At 49.1% G+C, this 26,030-nt stretch overlaps 2 protein-coding genes across 10 annotated transcripts in view; both read left to right on the top strand.

Annotated features, from left to right (window-relative positions):
* The first annotated feature begins 14,993 nt into the window (after positions 1-14,993).
* Positions 14,994-26,030, top strand: part of UBOX5 (U-box domain containing 5) — a 33,089-nt gene continuing 22,052 nt past the window's right edge. For 3 of the 7 annotated variants that reach the window (XM_065597268.1, XM_065597267.1, XM_065597266.1), the window contains exon 1: positions 14,994-15,127. Coding sequence is in view for 3 of the 7 variants with exons in the window: in XM_005291489.5 (XP_005291546.2) it covers positions 18,540-18,615 (76 nt within the window). In the remaining 4 variants the exon portion in view is untranslated. Of the gene's footprint in view, positions 15,128-17,731; positions 17,831-18,439; positions 18,616-21,822; positions 21,962-26,030 lie in introns of those variants that run through there. The other 4 variants (XM_042855603.2, XM_065597265.1, XM_005291489.5 and 1 more) reach the window with 3 other exon arrangements.
* FASTKD5 (FAST kinase domains 5) lies at positions 14,996-22,907 on the top strand. Of its 3 annotated transcripts, XM_065597264.1 has the most exons (4): positions 15,026-15,127; positions 17,732-17,830; positions 18,440-18,615; positions 20,067-22,907. In XM_065597264.1, the coding sequence occupies exon 4, from the start codon at positions 20,105-20,107 to the stop codon at positions 22,583-22,585; it is 2,481 nt and encodes an 826-aa protein (XP_065453336.1). In that variant the 5' UTR covers positions 15,026-15,127; positions 17,732-17,830; positions 18,440-18,615; positions 20,067-20,104; the 3' UTR covers positions 22,586-22,907. The 3 variants fall into 3 exon arrangements, with proteins under 3 accessions (XP_005291545.1, XP_065453336.1, XP_065453335.1); XM_065597263.1 differs by lacking the exon at positions 17,732-17,830 and having other exon boundaries at positions 15,078-15,127; XM_005291488.5 differs by lacking the exons at positions 17,732-17,830; positions 18,440-18,615 and having other exon boundaries at positions 14,996-15,127.

The following is a 26,030-nucleotide window of genomic DNA, read 5'->3' as shown; positions in this document are numbered from 1 at the left end:
AAAATAAGGAGTCCCCAGTAATTCAGGCAGCAATTCCCATTCCTCAGGCGAGATCCCGGAGGAAAGAACTTTGACTAAACTTCAGAGAAGCATTCAAACTCCTTCCACGTGTGTCCAAATCAGAAATGAACCCATGGGGGACGCCAGGTGGTGACACTATCCTGCTCCCAAAAGAAAGGTGCCAGGGTTGACTTTCCTCTTGCCGTTGTTCCCTGGAGAGGTGGTCTAGTTACAGAAGGGCCTCAGGAAACTGCCCACACATTTGCAGACTCTGCCGTGCTAGTGAACAAGCATCAGCACCATGGATAGATGTGGCAGGAGTTAAGACCCTAGCATAAGAAGTAACTTAGGCCCCAGTTCAACAAAGGACCTAAGCACTGGAATGGGTTACCTAGGGAGGTGGTGGAATCTCCTTCCTTAGAGGTTTTTAAGGCCCAGCTTGACAAAGCCCTGGCTGGGATGATTTAGTTGGTGTTGGTCCTGCTTTGAGCAGGGAGTTGGACTAGATGACTCCTGAGGTCTCTTCCAACCCTGATATTCTAGGCATGTGCCTATGAACCATGCTGAGTCGGGGACGTAGGAAAATCCTAGGGGCCCAGGTCTGCCTGCAGATGCGGGCGTACAATTGCCAAGTCTCACACCTGGACCCAAGGGCAGCATTCAGCCATAAATGGGCCTGATTCTGTCTCCTACTAAAGATGTGTCACACCCTTCCGGAAGTGTAACGGGGTCTTCAGGTGGGACTCAGTTGACGCAGTGGTGTGCGGGAGACTCGGTGTCACTCAGGAGGAAGCCCAGTGTCCTTTTCAGAGGGAGAGCTAGAAGAAACAAAGATGCACAGGGTGTCGAATGAGCAGCGACACAAACCCCTACACAGTGATTTCAATGAGAGTTCAGGCCCGAGCGTGTATTGGGCGAGAGCGGCAGGACGAGACAGGCTCAGCGCTGTGGAAAGCAGACGAGAAAAGACATGGAAACTGCTCATTTTCCATATGTCCCCTCAGCTGAGCTCGCACTACGAGCTGGTGGCTCACAATTCCTTGGCGGGGGGGAGGTGTTGAACTTTGGTTGGGATTTACAACATCTTGGGGAAAGCCCAGGATTCAGCAAGCAGGGCTCACGGCAGAAAGGGGAAACTGACCAATTCTCAGGGAGTTTCAGGCTGTTGTTTTCCAGCGGACTTTGCCCTTTGAGCAGGCGCCAGCAGTGATCAGCACGGGCTATGGGTGGTGCTGGTGGATGACAATGGTCGCTGTTGCTATACAAGTGAAGGCTTCTCGCAGGATGACCCATCGCAGCCTGTCCTGGGAGGGCTCCTCAGTTTTCCCCCTGCTGCTCTTGTACTAGGGGAGGCAAAGAAAACATATTGCATCAGTCCGGCAAAAACTAAGGCAAATACTTGTGAAACCGGAAACGAGCCCAAGCCATCTGCCTCACAAACGGTGTTTGATTGATGGCCAAATGGCACTGCCCTGGTCTTGGGGTGGGCTAGGTAGGATAAGGAGTGGGCTTGGCGCTTGGAGATGGGGGTGCACATACTGAATATACAGGGTGGGCCTGATGCAAAGCCCAGTGGAAAGTCTCATTGACTTAACGGGCTTTGGATGAGGCCCTAAATCCGCTGCTGCTCCATTGAAGTCAATGGGACTCCAGTATAACATCCTTGTGAGAGAGGAGTCCGGCGCTGACTGTAGGCCCTGTAGCCCCGTTATGGGAGCAGAAGCACTTACAGTAGGAGGGAGATTGACGTCAACGGGAGCCAGATCAGTGTCAAAGCTCCCAGTCATATGAAGAGGAGCAACCTTAGCCACCGTCCTCTCTGTGTGTAGAGCCAGGACGGCGCGGGAGGGGGCATTGCTTCCCAGCCACCGTCCGTCAGCGAGGGCTTCAGCTGGGCGCGTTATTGCATTCCAGTCTTAACAATGGACGAGACCATTGCAAGCTTGATTTCTCGCTTTGCTGCCCATTTGTAATGGTGCAATTGTGTCCCTGCTCGGGTCTCCAGGTGCCGATGGTTAATCCGCCCCGAGCCAGGCAGCAGAGTGAGCAATAACAGGTGCTGCTCGAGGGCGCAAAGGGCTGAGGCTGTGTGTGCAGAGCAGCATGCAGACACCAGAGAGGAGGACTCGGCTAGAACGTCGGCGTGGCAGCGCCTGCCAGTTCTGCTGCTGTTAGACCTGGCGCCGTTCCCAGGCGAGGGCTTGTTTTCCCTCCCCGGTGCCTGCAGTTACAGTCAGTGCAGTTCCACAGGCAAACATTCTGTGCCCCGGGGGCGAGAGGGGGTGTCTGTGTCTAATATGCATGCCCAGTTGTTGGCCTGTTGGAGCCATACCTGGGCCACATAGGTCTGCAAATACCTAGTTTGTGTGTGAAGGCTGAATTACGTGTGTACAAAATTAGGCCCTGTTTCTGTCATTTTAAATTAGCTGGGCCTGTTCCTCCGCTGACGTAAAGCCAAGTAACTCCCTTGACTTGAGTGGAGCTGGCCACCCGCCTACTCCTGCGAAGGGCCGAGCACCCTGAATCCCCGTCAGTTAGTGTGAGGGGCTGAGTGCCCTAAACCCTCAGCGTTAGGCTTCTTCATGAGTTTAGGGATGGTGGGGGGCCTGTGTGACCCGGGGCAAGCCTTCTTGCTGGGCCTCAGTTTCCCCATAAATTAAACCAGGATCACCATCCTTCCCTACCTCGCAGGGATGAATTTATTCCTGCTCACAAAGGGCTCTGAGCTCCTTGGGTGGAAGGGAAAAGTGATGAGCAGCTACAAATATTTTTAATAGCTTTCAGACCAACTTTACATGTAATTTTTCGGACCATCATGTAACGAGAATTTTCAGGGAACAGTAGCTGGACTCCGAATGGGATGAGCTCCAGGACCTGTTAGATCTCCTCCATTACTATGGGTGAAATTCTGGTTCAAATGAAGTTGATGGCGAAACTGCCACTGAATTCAGTGGGGCCAGGATTTCCCCCTGTCATTCTAAAGGGCCCCTATCAGCCTTTGAGAATGTTCACACCCCTGATGTTCACCTGTGTTCCCATTGATGCCATCCAGAGAACCCTTCTACCAGCTCAATGCATACCTGAGATTCCTACTGATGCCCAACAAGAGCAGAACAGACCGATTGCAGATTTACATGTTCTGCAGGCTTGAAACATTCCCTAAATAACGAGTGATCTAATCAGATCAATAATACGCCTCCTGAAAGCTCCTTCAGGGGGTGTCTCCACAGCAAAGAAAATCCCACTGCTGGCCTGTGCCCGCTGACTTGTGCTCTGGGGGGTTCAGGCTGGGGGCTGTTTCATTGCTATGTAGAATTATGGGCTTGGGCTGGAGTCCGGACCCTGTGAGGGTCCCAGAAGTCTACCCAGCAATGAAACAGCCGAGTCCAATGAGCCAGAGTTGGCTGGCACAGCCACAGGTGTCTAGCTGCTGTGAAGATATACCCTAGGTGTGTCCCAGAGTAGGGAGGCCAACAATCCATGCATTAAAAAGCCCCTAAATACATATTTATCCAATGCTCTGTAGCATCCCAGATCTTTGCAGTAAATGGGGGGAGGGGTGTTTTAAGACCTCCCTTAATGTCCATTGTACGCCACTGAGGCGGGCGTGTGAGATGATTCTGGGCCAGAACCTGAGGTAATGTAAATCGGTGTCGCTCCACCGAAGTCGGAGCTAGACCAGCTGAGGATCTGGCGATGTTTAAGTGACATTAAGGCTGTGACAGGAATCAGCCAGTGCAAAGGGAAATTAAAGAAAAAGCTGAACCTTGAACACTCCACGGCCCCTTCCTTCACTGGCTCTGATTTCTATGCAAATTAGCCAGACACTGTAACAAGCCAGACAGCAAAGTCCCCGTTTCTGCAGGGTGATTGTGCTGCGAATTGCTCTTTATGTATGACACCCGCCCGTGTGTTGCCATTATAAAAGGGTGGCTGAGGGGCCCATTTGAGGTTACTTATCCCATGAATCCTGTAGGGTCCCTTCCTTTCCCTGAGTCTGTAGCAGACTCATTCTGCTGGACGCGCTGCCGATTTTAGGAACCACAGAGCCACTTAAGGACAGGGGAGGGTGTTGTGCAGAGAGTTTCCACCTTACAGGCGGAAGATGCCTGTTCCCAACCCTCTGTTCGTGTGTCATGACCATTCTTCCTGCAGCTACGTCACCTTGGATTGGGATCTACTCAGATCTCTTGAACTATGCAGCTGTGAGCCCGCCATTCCTTCGGTGGGAGAGCCGCACCGAATACCTGAGGTGCGCTCGGATGTTAGGCTGGTGATTCAGTAAAGGGCATTCTTCCCTCCCAGGTCAGCACTGAGCTAATGCCCCAGCGAGCTGCCGGAGGTGCCTCTTGCAGGTGAGTTGCCAAGCAGAAGGTTCTGATCCTTAATGACTCCATTGAAGTCAGTAGGGCAGATCTTTGGCTGGTGAGCATCAGCATAACTTCATTGCCACAGAGCCCTGGACTTACGTTAGCTGAAGATTTAGCTCAAATGAGTCACACTCGTGTAAGGGAGGGAAGAATCAGATCCTTTGTTTCTTTGTGTGTTTGGTTTTCTTCCATGATTTTGCTTCTGTTGCTTTAAGACGTCACACCTGGGTTGCTTTGGCTCGTCTCCAGAGCAGCAGGTGTGTAATGGCTTCACAGCCATACGGGAAAGGATTAGAGATAAAAACTGCGCACCTAGCTATGCCCAGTACTGCTTAGTTTCCACCAATCGACTGACCGGCGATCAACCACGTCGCTACAAACAGACAAGCAAACAATAGCGTTGCTAGCGTAAAACTGTAGGAAAATCACTGACGGTTTTCTGTGTGTGAAGTGCTTATTAACTGAAATAGGAACCGAATCACATACTATATGCTGCTAAGTTATACAGAGACAAGTGTACTTGGATGTAAATAACGGTCTAGTTCTGTATATATGATTATTAAACAAAACAAAAAAAGAAATCTCTGTGACTTCTATGTGGGTGACTGGGATTGGCAGTAAGAGCAGAAGTCATTTTCAAGAGCGAAGTTCTAGACTACAGGCCTGATCCTACAAGGTGCTCAAATCCCCATTGACTCCAGTAGGAATGGGAGGTGTTCTCCATCTCCCTGGATCACATCCCTTGCTGTCCTGTTTATCTGTGTGTTCCTTCTGCCCATTGATAGTCCTGTGGGGAACCTGAGATGTTGACTTCCTGTTGTTGCTTTGGCGCGAGCCTTCCACAAAGCCCACCTAGGCAAAGCCGTGAAGCTCCCTCCATTTTTCTGAGACTTGGATGCTCAGAAGAAATGCTCAAATCGGGATAGCCTCTTAGGAAACCCACTGTTGAACTCTGCCACCAGCCCTATTACCCCATCTACCTGGCTTCAATGGCCGTAAACATGGCTAATGATCCAGTATGCTTCAGGATTTCCTTCTGCTGATGGCACTTTATAGCTTGTTTGAGATGATGAGCCCAGGGCCATCATGACCAAAGGCCAAGTTAGGGTGTTTGAATTATGGGTTTGGAATGGTTTCCTTCATTATTTCCTTCATTATTCCTTCAATAATTTCTGGGATTATTTAGTCTGCAGAAGAGAAGAATGAGGGGGGATTTGATAGGTGCCTTCAACTACCTGAAAGGGGGTTCCAAAGAGGATGGATCTAGACGGTTCTCAGTGGTAGCAGATGACAGAACAAGGAGTAATGGTCTCAAGTTGCAGGTTTAGGTTGGATATTAGGAAAAACTTTTTCACTAGGAGGGTGGTGAAGCACTGGAATGGGATACCTAGGGAGGTGGTGGAATCTCCATCCTTAGAGGTTTTTAAGGTCGGGCTTGACAAAGCCCTGGCTGGGATGATTTAGTTGGGGATTGGTCCTGCTATGAGTGGGGGGTTGGACTAGATGACCTCCTATGGTCCCTTCCAACCCTCATATTCTACAATTCTATGTTTCTATGATTTGAAATGGTAGACGATGCTAGGGCATTGGATGTGGGCTTGCAGAGGAGAATCTGTCCACTGGAAAAGGGCTCAGAATCTATTAAGGAAATAAGCATTGATCAAAACTTCCTCTACACTGGGGAGAGGGAGTTGAGAGATCTTGGTTCTTTTCCCAGTTCTAGTGCTGACTTGGGCAAGTCTCTTCATCTCTCTGTCTCTGTTTCCCCAGAAACTCCACCTGCAAAAGTACATTGAGATCCTTTGATTTCAGGGGCTGTATGAGTGCAGGGTTATAGAACTGGCCTACGCCAAATGAAGGGTGCCATTTAACTCCCACGGACTCCGTGGACTTCAGTGGGAGGTGGATTGGGAATCTAAACAACTCTGTTTATCGTAGGCTAACAGCTAGCAGCAGCACTGGGTCCTGTGAGTGTCACGTTATCTCTATCCCTAAAGCTCCTTAATGCCCAGGTTATTAGGGAATAAAAGATTTCAGAGGCAAAACCTGAAGTCAGACTTCTTTATTCATGACCCCTGCTTGGCATGTCTGGATAGACTCAGCCCATCTTAACTCAGGAGTGACAGATGCTCCCATCGCTGAGCCCGAACTCGGGCTCCATAAAGGAAAAATTGCAGCATGTAATGAAATGAGACTCATAGGTTTTTCCTTCGTGTATTTCTCTGCCGACCTAGTTATTCTCATTAGCCTTAGTAAGCACAGTTGAGTGATTAACAACTGGGACTGGCAGTAAGGAGATCTGGATTCAGTTCCCAACATGGCTGCTGACTTGCTAAATGATCTTGGGCAAGTCCTGGCATGTCTCTGTGCCTCCGTTTCCCCAGCTGTAGAATGGGGATAATAATCCTTCCCTGTCTCAGAATGGTGTTCATTCTTTACTGTTTGTAAGATGCTCTGAGATCTCCAGCTGAAAGGGGTTGGAAAAATAGACCTATTTTTGAAAGTGCTATGGGAGAACAAAGAGAACAGCCTTTTCCCCCCTGCCTGCCCCCTTGTGCCCCTCGCCTCAAAGGAGAGAACTTATTAAATGTCCCTCACAAAGAATAAACTTCCTACAGGTAGTAACGTCTCACTGATTGAGGTGGGGCTCAAGGCCACAACAGGCCATGGGTTGGCACAAGGGGCATGCCAGTGTGCTCTGTAGTGATCAGGCTAATGTGTGTGAACTATTGCCCACTGCTGGATGGAATTTGAACTGCTCAACTCCGTTATAGGACCTATGCTGTTTGCATCCCGTGGCGAGAGGCCATTAGCTCAAGCAGTGAGGAACCGAGCTGCTGGGGTGGGTGACAACAGTGAAGGCCTGGTTAGCCCCAGATTTGATACAGTGCGAAGAATTCTCCTGTTTTTATCCCTGTAGCTTAAGATATAAAATCCGCGCACATGACCACTTCTGCCCCTCCAGGACATTTGCCACCAGGGCCCTTCTCCAAACACCATGGAAGTTGCCCCTGCACATTGCCTGGGACCGTGCAAGCACCCCTGAGAGATGTTGCACCACGGAGCCATCGCTCCATTTCCCCTTCCCTTTGGAACTCCTAGCAACTGGCTTGGCAAGCCAGCCGGAGTCAGCCCCTGGCAGGGTGAGTCTCAGTGCCTGCTGGACAGGGGATCGCAGAAGGGCCTGGATCTTCCACTATTAAGGAAATATTGCCCATCTTTTCTTAGGAACCACCTTCTGTTAGTAATCAGCTGCCTTTGGCAGCTCCTTTGCCATGAAATTATTAGCAGGATCTGCCCTTCTCATCCCCATCTGTGTTTAGAGCTTGACCTATGCTAGCTACTGGCCAATTCAGGATTGCCTCTCTGGGAGCTATGCTTGTCACCTGGTTTCCAGCACATTTATTGATCCCCATGATTTCCCCGGCCAGTGTGCGCAGATATTTCTTGGAACAACTTGTGCTAGCCAATAACATGCTCCGGACTAGCTCCCAAGTAATCTAGTTCTCATGCTCTGCCTATATTTGCCAAGCATGCGCAATTGTCGCATGGCTTGTCACTGCATTCGTTGGGGGGCTCAAAACAGTGTTACAACTGCAGCCAGATGGCTGCAATCATGCTGGAAAACCGTTCCAAACCTAGCAACAAGCCGCAGTGCAGACTCCGCCTCAGCAACACCTCAGACACGCCGCAGAGCAGCAAGTGAGGGAGGGATCCCTTAGAACTTCATTTGCCAGCTGTTACATATATACACAGCTGTTGCCACACCCCCTCACAGGGCCCACAGATCACTCTTGGTCTGAGTAGAAGAGGGAAACAATGACAGTCAGGGCTCCTGCAGTGTGGGAACTATTAGCAAATGCCAGCTTGTTAATGGAGACCTCCCTTAGCAGATCAAACGGAATACAGGGTTCCGGAGCTAAGTTAGACACATGGCAGTTATTGGAGCCATTGGGGATACGGATGAAATTGGTAGATGAGTCTGTTCGTTTAGATCATAAATCCTTGAATAATATCCAAAGAGATTATCATAAAATCCGTAGTTTGACTCAGTGTCAGGCCTGAAGAGCAAGGATCGTACTTTTCTGGATTTGAATGGTTATTGTCTCAGAAGAAATCAATCTTGGCTTTCCCTTACAAAGATATATTGGCCCAAACCCTGGTTCAAACTCCATCTGAGTAAGTGGGAGTCTTTCCATTGCCTTCCCTGGGCTGTGAATCAGGCCCCTAGTATGCATGATCATGTCTCCCTCTAGGGGCTGGTCCCTGCAACTATAACAACTTTCTACTTCTTAACAGAAAGAGTCCTTTAACTCAGATGTAGGGCTTGTGTTTATGGCATTGAAGGTACCAGTTTGATCCCCACTGGCAACCATTGTGTCTGTACTTTTACAGGCTACATTCAGATCCATACAGAGACCGGGGCAACTCTGAATTTTGGACGGGGATCCAAACTTGGTCAGAATCCAAGTATGGGCAGTTTGGGTCCAGAGTATCGTTTTGGTCCCATCTCTTAGGAAGACACTGTATTTCTCTAGTCTATCGGCATGGTACCTTGGCTCCTTTCAGATGACTGGAGGGACAAAACCACATGGGCAGATCTACCCCACTGGTGCAAAATGCCACACCCTAGTAGTGTGCTGAGCAAACCAAATACCTAAGCAGTTTCTTACCATGCGATGGTGGAGTCAGGTTCTGAGCTGGAACCTCTGAAGGGCGTTTTCATTTGCACTGCCTCAGATCTTCTCAAAGTCTGACATTTGCTCTTCTAAAAGCTCTGAACTGGGAGCACCCAAGCATGTGGGACCCTGACAAGTGACCTGACAGGAGTGTGTCCAACCTGCCTTTACATTTACATTGGGTTTTTTAAATCAAAACTAAATCCCCACAGCTTATTTGCTTGACTCTGTCTGGTGTCTGTTCCTTTACAGGAACCAGGAGGCAGATCCTCAACTGCTGGCAATCCACGTAGCTCTGTTGACTTCAGTGGAGAGATGCCAATTTAGGCCAGCTGAGGATCAGGCCTAACATGTTGTCTGGGTTCACCAGCAATAAAAACCCCGCAGCTGAACAGGTTGGAGCCTGGCCCTGCCGGCGGTAGGGGTTGGGTTAGCCGCAGGCGGCTTTGTTGGAATCCGCATAGACCCGCAGGCAGCACTTGGGATGGCCCTACTGTAAACATAAGTCCTGACCTTGTGTGTTGTGTTTCTCAAAGTCTCCCTCGCTATCTGCTCTTACTGTGAATTCAAACCAGACGTTAAACTGTTCCCCTGTGTTCCGCGTTGACTGTTGATGGGTCTCTCTGAACTCGGTCTAGCAAGACTTGGAAAAAACATCCTCGAAAACCAATACTTTCAAAAGAATAAGTATTAATTAAAACAGGCCTAGGTGTGGCTCATGTCCCCATTCAGACACCGTCGCATTAACTGTGCCTCTGGTAAATGTCTTTAAAGAAAAGAAATTAAAAAAAAAAATTTGACTTTTTGTACAGCCAAGATGTATCCATTTAGAAACCTATTGTTAAACTTCTAGCACATTTCACAATCAACAACTAGTCTATTGTACATCTCCATCGGGTTATAACATTGTGACGAGTCGCTGCCTTTTGGGTTTTCTACAATGTACATATATAGATATGTCCATATAGAGATAGGTGTATATATATATATGTAAAGATCTATATGTATACGTATCTCTAGCTCTCTCTCTATATCGATATCTGACTGTGAAGGATTTTTATTCCATCAAAATAAAATGGAGAAAGGCCCCTTTTAAGAATCTCCGTTTCTGGCTGGTCTGTATTTTCGTCGCTGGAAAGGGGCAGTGGGAGCGAATGCTCAGAAGCGCTCGGCGTTCAGACCTCGGCGGCTGTGTCTGGGGTGGGAGAAGATCACAGAGGTTTTAAAAACAAACCACAAAAGAAAGAAACTCTCACCTCAGCTGGCTGTGAGCTTGGGGCAGTCTGGGTTTTGCTGGCTTTCATTCAATGAATGGATTTGTCACAGTAATAGAAGGGGGTCTTCATGCACTGGGTGGGAGAGTATATTATTAACCATTTGGTTACTGGATAGTCCTTAAGGGATTTTCAAAGTACAACTGGGTGTTAGGCACCCAATTCCCATTGAAAGCCGAGCCCCTAACTCCCATTTGTGTCTGTGCATCCAGCTATCCCGTCCTTCCCTGATGGACAGATAGGGGCACTGTAGCAAAGAGGAGGATCATCCAGACCAGGTAGAGCTAATCCTAATCAGGCCTAGCTCCACCTTCTGCCTCAGCTGGCAGGTCTGATGTGCGCCTCCATCCTTGTTTCTTAGGCTGACCACCCGGCCGGCTGCTGGACACCGGTAATGTCTCAGCTGGATGGTCAAAGCAAAACAGGGGACAGGTAGTGAGGGGCCAACGTAACTGGATTTGACACCAAGGGATTAACAAAGTGATCATTGTTCCTCTGTTCCACCTGAGAGCCTGAGAATGGAGCTGCGAGCACTGGGAGGGTCCTGGAATGTTTGTTCTGGAGAGGTTCCCGCCTGCTATTTCAATAGGGTTATTTATTAGCTTCTTCATTCCTTTCCCACCTTTGCTACACTCCAGCCAGGCTCCAAGAGAGGCCCTCCGCCTTCAATGCATGTTTCTGTCTGACGGCTGTTACAAGCAACCTCCTGCCATCACTGCCCTTGGGGAGAAAGGACCCCCATCCCCTTTTTAGTGTGATTATAGCTGTGGGTGGGCGCACGGCCAGGCCTGCGTGGATCCAACTGCAGGATCAGGACCTTAATGAGATTCCCTGCTGTCTGCGTGAGGGAGGGAGAACAACTGTACAGGTAAATGCAATGGTAAAACCCCCAAATTTGCCCAGCAGACCAAAGGGCAGGAGTTGGACCTGAACTTGCTTGTAACTCCTTGAGTGACATTGACTAGGGCCTTGGCTACACTTGGCAATTCACAGCACTGCCGCGGCAGCGCTGTGAAGCGCGAGTGTAGTCGCGCCGCCAGCACTGCGAGAGCTCTCTCGCAGCGTTGTAAGTACTCCACCTCTCCGAGGGGAATAGCTTGCAGCGCTGTGAGCGAGCGTGCAGCGCTGCAGGTGCTGATTACATTGCGCTTTACAGCGCTGCACTCGCTGCGCTCGGGGGGGGCGTTTTCACACCCCTGAGCGCAGCAAGTTGTAGCGCTGTACAGCGCCAGTGTAGCCAAGGCCTCGGTCTTAAGCTGATGGGATTCCATCAATAAAACAGCAGGAGGGGAGGGGATCAGGTGAATGGGCTGCTTAACCTGCCACCATCAGTTTGCTGCGGCATTGCCTGACGCCCCACCTCTTCTGCACAGGTTTTGAGGAGGTGATTTTCAATCCCCTGAATGTCTTTGAAATCCCACCCCACCCCCAGCTGCCAGAAGTCCTGTTCTGCTCAGATGGAGCTGGAGGGAGCCCAGTGCTTGAATACAGAATGTTCCAGAGGCTGAATAGAAACTCCAGGGTGCGGCTTGTCATGACAGTGTCCTGGCCTCTGCCTTACACTGTCCTATCTGCCCCGGCTCCGGAAACGTGGGCCTGTGAGCATATGATGAATAACGATGCGCTGGGAGAGGCTGGCTTGTGGGAAGGGATAAGTCACTAAAGCCGACAGGTTCTTGCACCCCGGCTACTGCTGTGGTTCAGCCATGACGCTCAGGCAAGAACTTCCAAATCCCATTACACGGAGATGAGCAAGAGTGATGAGGGGTTTCCCAGAGTCGCCTGGAGGAACCATCAAATATTCTTGCTCTACCCATGGAGCTAGCAGAGGGCTCTCTCGCCTCAGCCCACTTGCCACCATTGCTGGCTGGGTAATCAACAGGGCAGGCAGCATGAAGAGGTATCAGGGGATCGCAACCATCTTGGTCTTCTTCTACTGCTAAATGGAAGGTGGATCCTGAGTAGATCCCAAGTAGGTGGGAAAGGGATCCCTGTACAGAAAAGGTTGAGTACCACTGAACTTCTGTAGGTTCTTATAACAACAGCACAGACACTGCTCTACTGTGTGTCATAAGCCAATACTGCTGATGGTGACCCTCCTTTATTTCAAGTGGTAGGGGCTTGTGCTCATGGAGCTGAGGTCTGTCCCCAGTTCTGCATGGCTGGGGTGTGCAGCATCATGAAAATGCAACGTCCCAGGTGGGCACAGTGTTCACAGCATGAAGCAACACTCACATAAATGAATGGTGTGCATCAAACAAAGCAATTAGAACAAAGGGGAACCAGAGCACGAGACTGGGTGACAGGAATCCCTGAATTCGAACACTGACTCTAACGCATAGGGAAGGGGAGCACAGGATGGGGAGCTGGAACAGAGAGGGTCAGAGGGACGGGGAGCACAGGCTGGGGGAGTTGGATCTCTGAGGGTCGGGGGAAGAACACAAGTTGGGAGGTCAGATCGGTGAAGGTCGGGGGGAGGAACACAGGTTGGGGGGGTCAGCTTGGTGAGTGTCGGGGAGGAGCACAGGATGGGGGTGTTGGATCGGTGAGGGTCAGGGGAGGAGCACAGGATGGGGGGATTGGATCGGCAAGGGTTGGGGAAGGAACACATGATGGGGGTTGGATCGGTGAAGGTCAGGGGAGGTTGGGGAGCACAGGCAGCGGTGTCAGATCAGCGAGGGTCAGGGGAGGAGCATAGGATGGGGGGGTGAATTGGTGAGGGTTGGGGAGGAACACAGGATGGAGGTGTTGGATCAGTGAGGGTCAGGGAGGAACACATGATGGGGGGTGGATCAGTGAATGTTGGGGGTTGGGGAGCACAGGCAGGGGGGTCAGATCAGTGAAGGTTGGGGGAGGAGCACAGGATGGGGGGGGTGGATTGGTGAGGGTTGGGGGAGGAACACAGGATGAGGGCGTGAATTGGTGAGGCTCAGAGGAGGAGCACAGGATGGGGGTGGATTAGTGAATATCAGAGGAGGTTGGGGAGCAGAGACGGGGGGGTCAGATCAGTGAAGGTCGGGAGGCAGGGGGAGTGGATTGGTGAAGGTCAGGGAAATTGGGGAGCACAGGCCTGGGGCTGGATTGAAGAGGGTTGGAGGGACAGGGATCACAGGTCGTGGGGGACCTTATCGGGGAGGGTCACAAGTCTCCCTGAAATGAATTTAAAATGTTGGTCCATTTGCCGGCCCTGTGTTCTGGAACACGACTGGGGAAATCTCACACACACACAGGAAGCTGGGATTCACCCCCAATAGTAGAGCCCTTATCTTGCCTGTGAGCTGGCACACTCATTCATCCACACAAAGGTGGTTCATTACAACACACACACAAGAGCAGATCTGATCCCCCCGATACTCCGCTTCTGGCTCACATACACCTGTTGGGACGTCACACGGTAAGTGAATGGGTGACATGTAACACCGAATTCCCAGCGACCTGAGCACTTCAGCCATCGTCCAGTTGGTCACGTTACAGCTGCTCTCTACCGTAGTTATTTCACATGGCAGCGGGTGAATTCCTCTGCTCAAGATCCCCTTCTGCCCCACTGCCCAGGGGGCTGCTGCCGAGCTGACTGTATACTGGGAACAGTGAGGCCTGAAGTTGCTATTTCTATTTAAAACCCCGAAGTCCCTGGCGCGGTCTGACAGCCTCAGACCCAGCACGAGCCGCAGTTAGACTTTTCCTCCTGGCCTTGCCGCTGGACGAGGCAACAGCTGCACTAGGCTAATGCGGCCTGTCCTAGCCCCAGAAAAGGCAACACATCTGTCTGGAGCGGCTGGTTTCCCCTACGGCAGTAGTTGTTGCATGTTCTGACTGTCAGATGGATGTCCAGGGCTCCCCCATAGCTGCAGATTAATACAGGAATATACCCTGTGATCAGTGACTTATACTAGCCACACATCAATGAAGCAACATTACATGGGAACTTTAATAACATTTTTTGACCTCATACAATGGTGGAACGACGTGTGACACTGTGTGGTAGTGCCATGATGCTGGCATGACCCCAGGTAGCAGGGGTGTGACACCATGTGGCACTGGCATGATACTGGCATGCCCCCAGGTGGCAGAAACGTTACACTATGTAGCACTAGCGTGATGCCAGTGTTAGCCCAGATGGTGGGTAATTTTGTCAAGTGTCCGTCGCGCAACATGGTGGTGCCGATCCCTGGCGTTACCCCACATGGCTGAGGCGTGACAAAGCATGGCAATGGCGTGGCACTGGCATGTTGGTGTTAGCATGAGGCTGGCGTGATGTCAGCTGGCAAGGGCATGACATCAGGTGGCATTGGCATGACAATAGATGGCAAGGAGGCCACATCAGGTGGCATTGGCATGACAACAGGTGGCAAGGGCGTGACATCAGGTGGCGTTGGCATGACAACAGGTGGCAAGGGCATGACATCGGGTGGCGTTGGCATGACAACACGGAGCCAGGGCATGACATCAGGTGGCGTTGGCATGACAACTGGTGGCAGGGGCGTGACCCCCGTTGGCGCTGATGCCCCCAGCCAGGTGCGCGGCGCGGTCTCTGCCCAGCGGCCGCGCACAAGCGCAGGCCCCGGGGAGGGGGTGGGCGGGGCCGAGTCGGCCGTGCGGGGAGCGAGCGCCCTCTGGCGGGCCCACGCCGACGCCGCAGGCACACCGCTTCCCATTACAGGCGCGGCCTGGCCCCGCTCGCCTCCCGTCGCGGCGGAAGTGCGTAGGGGTCAGGTGACCGGAAGCGTTCGGCGGCGACGGGGCAGGGTGATTCCAAACAGAAGGGCGAGACCCGGCAACGGAGACAGCGAGCGGCGCGGCCCCGGTGAGTGCAGGCAGAGAACCCGGCCCGGGGAGAGGCCGGGACCCCCACCGCCGCCTGTCCCCCGCTAGGGGCCGGTCCCCGTCTCGCGCCCCCTGCCCCGGGCGCGCGCCCCGCGAGTGTCCCTGTCACCGCCCGCCGGGCCCTTCTCGCCCCCCCCCGCCCCCGCGTGCGCGGGCGGACACACGCCTCCCGCCAGCGCGTGCACGGTGCGTGGGGGGCGGGCGTGCCCTGCCTCCTGAACGGGCGCGTGGCGTGTGTGTGTGTGTGTGCGCGCGCGCGCTGCTGCTGCTGCTCCCCGTGTGTTGCGTGTGCACTGGGCAGGCGTGCCTCGCGCGCGCGCACACACACACACACATTGCACAGGTGCTGCTGCCGCCCCCTGCGTGTTGCCTGTGCCCCGTGCATGTGCAGACACGCGAACAGATGTCCTGGCCAGGCGGGGCACACGTTTAAATGCCCCTCTCGCTCAGGCAGTTTCCTCCGTGTATCCTTCATGCCTGGTCGCCTGCTCATGCTGCCTTCTGTAGGGTGGGTCAGGTGCTCCTGGGGTCGTAGGGTGACCAGATGTCCCGATTTTGGGGTCTTTTTCTTATATAGGCTGCTATTACCCCCCCACTCCCTGTCCCGATTTTTCACACTTGCTGTCTGGTCATCCTAGGTGACCCCACACACTGCCAATCTCAAGCTTTTCTACCCAAAGTGTAGCCTGCAAGTTCCCTCATGTGTCTGCCGTGTTCAACACCAGGTGGCAGCAGACACCTGTATCTAATCCTCCATGATTCCTGGGTGTGAAATACACCCTGGAGCTCTCACCCCTCCAGATACTCTGAATACACAATTGGAGCAGCTCTGCTGAGCGCAGGTGCTTTTCTTAGTCATTCCTTTGTCCTTAACACACTTTATAGGCGTTAGCTATACTCTTAACCAAACCCGAATCCCATATAAAATATGCAATTTCACTCCTAATTTTAACATTTGGGTCCAAATTTCCTGGTATTTGTTGGAAGATAATATCTTCCCTTCCATTTTTAATTTATGGGGCTAGCATAGTGTAGAATACATAACTTATTTGATACATAGCAGTGAGACTGATGGGAAATGTACTCCAAGCGGGAATGACACAAAGATTTCTTAATGTTAGTTATCAAGTGTACATTTGTAATTTTTGAGTGTCCAAAAGTGCATTAGATGCTTCAGACTCCAGGAAAGGTACAGTTCCTGTCCCGTAGAACATATAATCCTAGGCTCCTGTTCTGCACAATTGGAACCATTTTATCATCCTTGGTGCTCCACAAGGGTCCACCCGTCCAGATCCACGGGCAGGATTGGAGCCTGTATTAGGCATGACCCACAAAATGAGGGTCAGAAGGAAGGGGCCGAGGAAGGATAAGATGGACAATGTCATCTCTTGGGACTTCCATAAGACGTGCATGCAGCTTGAGGGGTCCAGTTATGTTTGCTTTTTAACTTGCTTCTCATACATGACATAGCAGAAGTGAATTTCCAGGAGGGATTTGAATGGAGAGAAGAGGGGATGTTGGCAGCCTATTTACACATGGAGAAGAGCATAGGAAAGAGTACAAAGGTGTGAGAGCAGGAAGGAACAAAGGGCATTGAGGCTGGCATGTGTCATTGGTGGTGGGAAGAGGGATCTATAAAAGAAAATACATTTGGAGGAGGAAATGAAGGACTAGCTTGAAAGTTCATCTGGCACGTCGTTGGGATTCGAAGATGGGAGTAACATAGATTAAGTGATGAGCAAGAAAGGTTCTAAAGTGTCTTTCTCTCAAGACTTGGCATTTCTTGTCCATTGTCCTCCCCCCCCCCCCTTTCTTTCTCTTCTCCATGTTCTTCTGTTGACTCTCAGGAGGGCTAGTTCCATGGATTTGAAATCAAGGGACTGGTGAATAAACTCTTAACTCTACATAGCACTTCCCAATGCACTTCCGATTTGTTTTACAAAGCTTCATACCAAGCCATTCTAACAGGGTTCTTAGCATGATTCTGTTGAGCTCTGTAACCCTGGGCACATCACTGACTGGCTCTGTGACTCACTTTCCTCTGGGCAAAATGGGGATAACCATCTCATAGGAATGTTTTGAAGGTTAGTTCACTAATGGTAGCAAAGTGCTTTGAGATCCTTGGCTAGAAAAGCAAAGTAGGTTCATTTATTTTTAATCGATGGCACCCCTTGCATCAGTGAATGTGTGTGTTCTATTAGTGGAATAATTAATATAGAGCACATAGAATAGACTAAAAAATAGACTGTAAAGAAACCTGCATATCCTGCATTTAAAGTGGTCTGACAGTCAACGACTAGCTTATATTGGGCCACAAAAGTCATCCAATTCAAGCTCCAGCAGACTTCTGGAAGAGGAGGTGGTTTCAGAGATGGGTGGGCCTTTACTGCCAAGGTGCTTCCCAGTATACATGCTAACTACTCAGGCTACGCCCTGGGGCCAGATTTTGGGCCTTACACAAATCATACTTCTACCATTCCAGGCTATCTATCTGGAGACCTGGGAGGATGGCTCTGTGTCAGTTACGCTCAACGCCAGGTTGCCCTGACAACCCTAAGAGCTAAAAATGTTTTTGTTTTTAAAGGAAATCTTGGGTTCTGCAGGCATTGATAGGGAAGGCCAGAGAGAAGATTCCTACCCGCTGTTGACAGTGGATTTGCTGTGGCCTGCATTGTGCCAATATGTAATGGCTATTTGCTTTATTTTTATTGTACGTGTACTGGGAGGTGGGTTTTTTGTTTTTGTTTTTTTGTTTTGTTTTGTTTTATCAGAGCATCTGATAGATTAGAGGGATTGGGTGGCATTCTCGCACATAGGATGAGCTGTTGCTTTCTGGAGCATTAGGCGAAGTCCCAAGCACAATGCGTTGCTGTGATTCGGAGCCGTCAAGACTGAAGAAACCATTATGATCTCATCTGATCTTCTCTTGGGCTACCAAAGGCATGAATTGCTATGAGGAGGCTGGTGTTGGGTCCAGCACTGACATCTAACTTTGTGCTGTGCTGACATGGACAAAAACACTGCTATTGCCCTAACCTATGCGGTTTAGACACAGATAAGGCATCAGACAGGAGTAGCTGCAAATGAGTTTTATCTACCCTTTAATATTTTTTTAAAAATAAAATGTCCTCTTTTCTAGCAATCTTTTCCGTAATTCTTTCTCTAGAATCTCTTTTTTTCTTGCTTTGATTTCTCACATGATAAACATTTCCCTTCTTCTTTTGCTTTCTCCTCTGGTCTCGATCTCTTCACCCAAGTTGTTTTTTCACCTTTTTGCACTCTCCTGTTCTAGACCTCCTCCTGCCACCTCCATGTTGCCATTCTTCCAGCAACAGAAAACGTGAATGAGGCACCCTATGCAACATGGCTAGGAAAAGTAGGATACATGATAAATGAAGCACTGTGAGAGGGCACTACTGGTCTATTTTTTTTATTGCTGCTACGCTGGGGAATTCTGCATAAAACTCAGTTAAGTATTTACTAGGCTTTTCTTCTTCTTCTTGTCATGGGGTGTGACATGCTTGTCCTCAGTCAGGAAGCTCTATTTGTATGCAGAGTCAAAAGACATCCATGACAGCTTACTGTCCCTGTGGCCGGAGGCCTTTGTGCAGAGTTGCACAGAAGCTAATACATGTTGCTGTTGTAGTGTCTTCACCGAGCTTTGGCTTCCCTAATTACTCGGCATCCTGCAGTTCCAACACATGTTTCTTCTAAGTAATGAAAGAAAGAGAGTGAGCTTTTAAGGAAGTTGAAAATGCTAGAAGATGGCTGTCTAATACCTCCTCAGGGTTAGCCACACAAGGCGGGGGAAGTATATATTACACAGAGCAGTGACCTGGTGCTGTAACTAATCACCATCTGACTCATCCTAAAGAGGCTAAATTGGCTGCTTACCCAGGATGGCTACACTAGATTTTTGTTTTGGCTATTTTCCCATCGTTGCCTTCCATCTGCAGTAGCAGTGGTGAGAGCACTCTTCTAGCCAAGGCCCCGGGTGGTGACTAGCGTTTTAAGCACTACGTCATCTAAACCTGTAGAAAATTTCCCCAGGACTAAAGAATGGAACTCTCTTTGGTATCCTTACAGTTCTTCTGAGTACTAATTTTCAGTGTGTGATAGTGTAACAGCAGCTTGTGACTTGGGGGGGTTTCTCTCGTGCTTTTCTTCCCTAACAGTGTTAACAGTCACTAACAGCAGCCATTTACTTTTGTTTTGGTGGTAGGGTGCCAATCCTTCTGGCAAGCTAGTGCCACTCCAGCTTTCATTCTGTGTACCACTTCATAAGAGAGACACCCTCTCCTATATCCACCTCCCCTCCCAATACTCCAGCCTTACATTATGTAGTCTCAGAATACTTCCATCTGTGGAGCAATGCTTGTTCTTGGGCCTCATTTTCAGAACTACTGGGGTTCTGGCTGGTGCTTCTTAATAGAACTGAGTCATCTGAAACACAATCTAATGGAATTATTAGAGCTTTGATGACACAGAGTTATAAAAATGTTAAAGGGACACTGTCAGCTTGAAATCTAATCAGTTTTAAAAACGAGTTAAAAGTATCTTAGGTTCTTTCACAAACTGAAGAAACAGAAATGTTTCCCCTAACGTGAGAGCCATTTTATAAGTTACTTGTAACAGTTGCATTGCCAATCCTATCAATTCCATAATGCATCAGGTCTTCCATTTTGCAAAATAACTTGGGTCATTGATCTTGGGTAGAGTTTGCGTGTGGTAGTTTTGGACAGTACTCTCAGCTGCTGACTTGCAGGAAAACACCTGATACTCAGTAATTCTTTGTGAACCATGTGGGAAACCAGGACTCTCTCATACCATCTAACGTACTATAGTGTTAAAGGTTATGTTTTTAAAAAATGCATCATGATAGATGGAAGCCAATCATTCTTCATCTGCCCTTTTTTCAGTACCTGGAGACAATTCTGAGCCCAGTAAGTTGTGATCCATGGCTACAATGATAACATGCCGAAGATTTCCAGGAGGAGTTCGCAGCATGGTTGCATTTTCAACTACAACCAAGTGCGGGACCATGATGAGAATTCCTAGTAGAAAACAAAAGGAGGATGAGAGCCCTGAAGTGAGTGACACAGATGCTAAAGCCGCGGCTTCTATCGGATTGCTGAACCTTCTGGAGTACAGAGTACTTTATAATCCATCAGCCTACACAAGAACCAAAACCGCATCCCATCAGAATGCTGCTAGAAACTGTGAAGATAGTGAAGGGCCACTTGGAAATGAATTCTCCAGCCTCAGTGCTAAGCAGTTTCAGAATACGTACAGCGTCACCTGTTCTCAAAGCCGGTCAAGCACAAAACACACCTTGCTGGATCTGGAGTTCCATAAAACTCTTTCCACACAGGCCAGCTCAGTACCTCCAGCCACGCTGGAGCCCAAGGAAGACAAATTGCTAGACGCTGATGTGAAGACCCATGACTCTAAGGAAGACCCCAGAATGTTTCAGAAGCACAGACCCGAATACCGATCTCTAAGTTATGACAAGTCCGAGACCTTACAGGTCCTTCCTCTAGAAGAAGGTGACTTGATATTACATAAAGTAACCGTACTTCAGAGTGGCCTGATCCCAGGAACCATTGTGGAATATATTTGCAAGCTGAGCTGTTTGCCAGTGGAGGCGCATGTGATGGTGATACCCAATATTAAGTTTAAGATGCTGTGTCGTTACGGAGTTGAAAACATCCAGCTGTTTAACATCTCAGAACTCACTGACATTTTAAAGGCCTTTATCCGTTTAGGCATTCAACCAACCAACTCCATGCTGAGAGTGTATGAGACTGAAATTTGCCATCGAGTCTGGGACATGAGCCTGGATCAGGTATTGCTGGTGGCTGACCTGTTGCGCTGCTTGGGATGCAGTGCGCCTCACTATTTACAGATCTCCTTCAGTTATATTAACTTGCATTGGAAAGACCTCACCTTGCCTCAGCTGGTTCAGTTGATTTATATCATAGGTGAAGGCCGGAGAATGCCCCAAGATTTAATGCAGAAGTTGGAGACTTTAGTGTTGAAGTACTTGAATTCCTTCAACTTGGAGGAAGTGGGCGCCATTTCCTTGGGGTTCTTCAAGTCCAAGAGTGGCTTTTCTGAGTATGTCATGAGAAAAATTGGAGACAAGGTGTCAGGCCACTTGGCAGACATGAGCAGTTATGCTATAGTGAATGTACTTAAGATGTTCCGCTATACTCATGTCATTCATTTAGAATTCTTTAAGCAACTTGGGAAAGTCGTTCCTCCTCGGATTGGTACTATGGGCATCCAGGGTGTCATGCACATAACTCTTGCCTGTTCAGCCTTGCATTACCTCGATGAAGGGATTATGAATGCAGCAGCCTTTTCGGTACCTTCCAGGGTGATGTATTGCCGTAGCAAAGATGTTGCTAAATTCTTGTGGTCATTCGGATGCCTGAATTATGAGCCGCCTAATGCAGAGAGGTTTTACTCCAGCCTCATAGAGCAGATGTACAGAAAGCTGTATGAATTTGATAAGTTCCCAGAACATTTCCTCACCTGTTTGTTGGCTCTGGCATTTGCTGGGCACTTCCCAGATGACCTGATAGATTACGCTCTGAGTGCTGAATTTATTCAGTTAACCAAGGAGAATAAATTTGATCTTAGAAAGGACCTGTTCACTCTTGGTGGCAGTGTAGAGATCGAGTGTCCAGATTACAAAGGTAATCGCCTTACGCCGCAGTTTCAGCAAGAGGTTACTGAGATGCTGTGGAATTCTGTGAAGAAGGAAATCTGCGGAAAGCCGGAAGTGACAGAAGCTCTCTCTGTACTTGAGGTAATGTTAGGTGGACCCCAGTATGTCAAAAACCACATGATTTTGCCTCACACTAGATCAAATGATATAGAGGTCCACTTGGGCAAAGACCGAAAGCCGTTACCTTTTAACTTAGAAGCTGCCGCAGCAGCTAAAGGAGAACTGCAAGACATTGGAGTCAGTCTCAAATATAACTTAAAGAATCAGCTGCTGAAGGAGAAGTCCAGTGGCAAGTCACTTGTGGGCAGTAAAACTCAGACAGAGACTTGCAGCCAGAAGGAGGCAGTAGACCAGAAGCAGGCTCCACCCATTAGGAATCATTCTCCATTTTCATATGGGGTTCCTCTGACTGACACCATTTTTAATGTCTTGACCAAACCAAAGCACTCTCCTGAAAATCGTCTCTCCCAGCTAAGGCCACAGCCCAGAGACGTGAAGCTAGCCATTCAGGTGTCAAACAGGAGCCACTATTGTTATGATTCTAAACGCTTGTTGGGAATGCACAGCTTGAAAAGGAGGCAGCTACAGAAACTGGGATATGTGGTAGTCGAGGTGCCCTTTTGGGAATGGGTTCCTTTGCTCAGAGAGACCCATGTAGAGAAAATGAACTACCTGCACCACAAAGTGTTCAACTTGGTTCTTTAAGAATAACAGCGTCATCAAAAATCTGTTTGACAAATTAATGCCTGCATCAAGTTCTGAAGGGGAATCTGCCTGGCTATAGAGAGTGAAATAGCCATACAGATGCTTCTGTCTGTTGTTTCTCAACACTGTTTAAAATGGTCCCTCTCTTAGAGTAACTTACTTTGGTGGCTGCTTTGCAGGCAGAGCATGCAGGCAGAGACTTGACAACCATGTTAGCAGGTTCATCCTGCTGCCTCATCTACGTCTGTAAATCCCAAGCTTGTTCAGCTGTGTAAGGAGATCCCAGAATGATTCTATTAAAAATAAAATCTCTGGTAACACACTTTTTTATCCACAACCTCTTTTCCCTTCAAGCGAGAGCCGGTGGGTTTGGTTGCTCAGTGTGTGAAAACCAGCCCCTCTTTCAGGGAGATGTATCAATGCAGTCAGGACACCTGGAGAAGAATTGGTGAATTCTAAATTGTGCACGTGCCCCCTGCTACAGACACCTGTTGCCCATGGGTACCTACCACACTGGTCTGGGTGTCGGGGAAATGGGCTTCCCTGTGCCTTGGCTCCTTCCAGTGCTTCTAGTTTGCGGATGTATGGGAAGGATTCCAGGGCTTCCCCTTTCTTGGGCTTATATCGAAAGTGAGGGAGCTGGTGAGTGGTATGGGGCTGGGTTGACAGCATGAGTGCTGGAGAGGAGAGGGATGGGTGTGGGGAGGGACTGTGCTCTGTTGGCCATTGGTTTCTCATGCATGTGTGCACACACAAAAAGCCTTAGAGGGAACGTAGGTCTTGGATCACTCAGTGGAGAGGCATTCACCTTACACAGCTCCCAATTACATTGGTACTAATTAGCCGTGTTGATGGCAGTCTGACTCACACAGGTAAAGGCCGAACGGCCTAGAAATCCAACTATCCATCTTAAGTGGTTCCTCCAAGTTGGGGTTGAATCACATAGACCAGGCAGTGTGGCAGAAGCTTGTACTGCTGCTGTCTAGCATATCTATTCTGTAGAGTAAAAAAGGGTTTTAGTCATCACCTGCTTAGTTGATATACTTATTGCATCACATCTAAAATTAGATGGTAAAATCTTTGGGGGCAGGGAATAGGTCTTTGCTCTATAAAGGTCCTAGCACATTTTGGAGCCTTATGTAAATTATCTTATTTTATCCCATGTTTTATTTCGGATCCCATACTAATAAACCATGCTAGTAGCGAAAAGCCTGTGCTGTCGCTTGGGTGTAATTGTTAAAGTTATGTGAGTAATTATGGGGGCTCTTATTTCCACGTGCTGTGATGCAATGTTGCCCTTTGTAAATGTGCCCCAAATTTTGTGCCCAGAGTTGCCCCCTGACCAGAGGCAGCACCATCTTTTTGTTAGTCCCACTTCCTGTCATCAGCTGTCACGGTCCAACCACCACCGAACCCTTGGACTCCAGCATTCCATCTGGTTCTCAGGGCCCAGGTATGATTGAACCTTGCAACATGCTACACAACATGAGCTTTCAGCTATGCTTATCGCTGTTACCATGTCTTCCCACTGACTCAGCAGATATTCTAGGCCTCCGAGTGACCGTCCTGGAAGAAGTATTAATTTGTGCGGGTGGCAAATGAGGGTTGTGTGCTGAGGGGAGTGTCTGTTTGGGGTTACTGTGCATGCCAGTTGAATTGAGTGGGTGGTTGTGTTGACTGGGGCATTGTGCTGGGAGATCTGCGTGGGTGGTAGTTTGGGTGTGTGACGGGTTGGATCACAGAAACCCCCTTGGGAGCTGCCACCCGATGTGCAAAGACTACCCCTGCTCCTGTTTTCCCTGCCAGCTCAGGACTCCAGCACCCTGTCTTGCTGGGCCAGATACTCCTGTGTGCTCCAACAAAGACCCATGGTCTGAATCACTTGCCCCAAAGCTGCAAGTTTACCTGAAAACAGCTCATAGAAGTGTGCTTGTTGTTAGCACTCAGATGCCCAACTCCCAATGGGATCTAAACCCAAATAAATCCGTTTTACCCTGCATAAAGCTTATGCAGGGCAAACTCATAAATTGTTCGCCCTCTATAACACTGATAGAGAGAGATGCACAATTGTTTGCTCCCCCAGGTATTAATACATACTCTGAGTAAATTGCTAAATAAAAAGTGATTTTATTAAATACAGAAAATAGGATTTAAGTGGTTCCAAGTAGTAACAGACAGAACAAAGTAAGTCACCAAGCAAAATAAAATAAAATGTGCAAATCTGTCTAATCAAGCTAAACACAGATAAATTCCTCACCAGTTCCCGAATGCTCCCTTTTACAGGCTAATCTCCTTTTAGCCTGGGTCCAGCAATCACTCACACCCCCTGTAGTTACTATCGTTTGTTTCAGTTTCCTTCAAGTATCCTGCGGGGGTGGAGAGGCTCCTTCTTTAGCCAGCTGAAGACAAAATGGAGGGGTCTCCCACGGGTTTAAATAGACTCTCTCTTGTGGGTGGAGACCCTCCTCCTCCCTCCTATGCAAAGTCCAGCTCCAAGATGGAGTTCTGGAGTCACCTGGGCAAGTCACATGTCCCTGCATGACTCAGTCTTTACAGGCCGAAGCCATTGTCCACATGGTATCTTGCATGTCTCCAGGAAGACTTCTTATGTGGATTGGAGCATTCCAAGATGCATTGTTTTCCAAGTGTTTCCTGATCAGGTACTTAACCTGGCGAATTCCTTCCTAAAGAAAGCAACAGAGGGTCCTGTGGCACCTTTGAGACTAACAGAAGTATTGGGAGCATAAGCTTTCGTGGGTAAGAACCTCACTTCTTCAGATGCAAGTAATGGAAATCTCCAGAGGCAGGTATAAATCATTATGGCGATAACGAGGTTAGTTCAATCAGGGAGGGTGAGGTGCTCTGCTAGCAGTTGAGGTGTGAACACCAAGGGAGGAGAAACTGCTTCTGTAGTTGGATAGCCATTCACAGTCTTTGTTTAATCCTGATCTGATGGTGTCAAATTTGCAAATGAACTGGAGCTCAGCAGTTTCTCTTTGGAGTCTGGTCCTGAAGTTTTTTTGCTGTAAGATGGCTACCTTTACATCTGCTATTGTGTGGCCAGGGAGGTTGAAGTGTTCTCCTACAGGTTTTTGTATATTGCCATTCCTGATATCTGACTTGTGTCCATTTATCCTCTTGCGTAGTGACTGTCCAGTTTGGCCAATGTACATAGCAGAGGGGCATTGCTGGCATATGATGGCATATATAACATTGGTGGACATGCAGGTGAATGAGCCGGTGATGTTGCTGATCTTGTTAGGTCCTGTGATGGTATTGCTGGTGTAGATATGTGGGCAGAGTTGGCATCGAGGTTTGTTGCATGGGGGTTGGTTCCTGAGTTAGAGTTGTTATGGTGAGGTGCGTGGTTGCTGGTGAGAATATGCTTAAGGTTGGCAGGTTGTCTGTGGGCGAGGACTGGCCTGCCTCCCAAGGTCTGTGAAAG

This window comes from Chrysemys picta, chromosome 5 (assembly GCF_011386835.1).
Source record: "Chrysemys picta bellii isolate R12L10 chromosome 5, ASM1138683v2, whole genome shotgun sequence".
Taxonomy (NCBI): domain Eukaryota; kingdom Metazoa; phylum Chordata; order Testudines; family Emydidae; genus Chrysemys; species Chrysemys picta.
The sequence above is the reverse complement of the archived record's forward strand: the minus strand, read 5'-3'. Positions and strand labels throughout refer to the sequence as shown.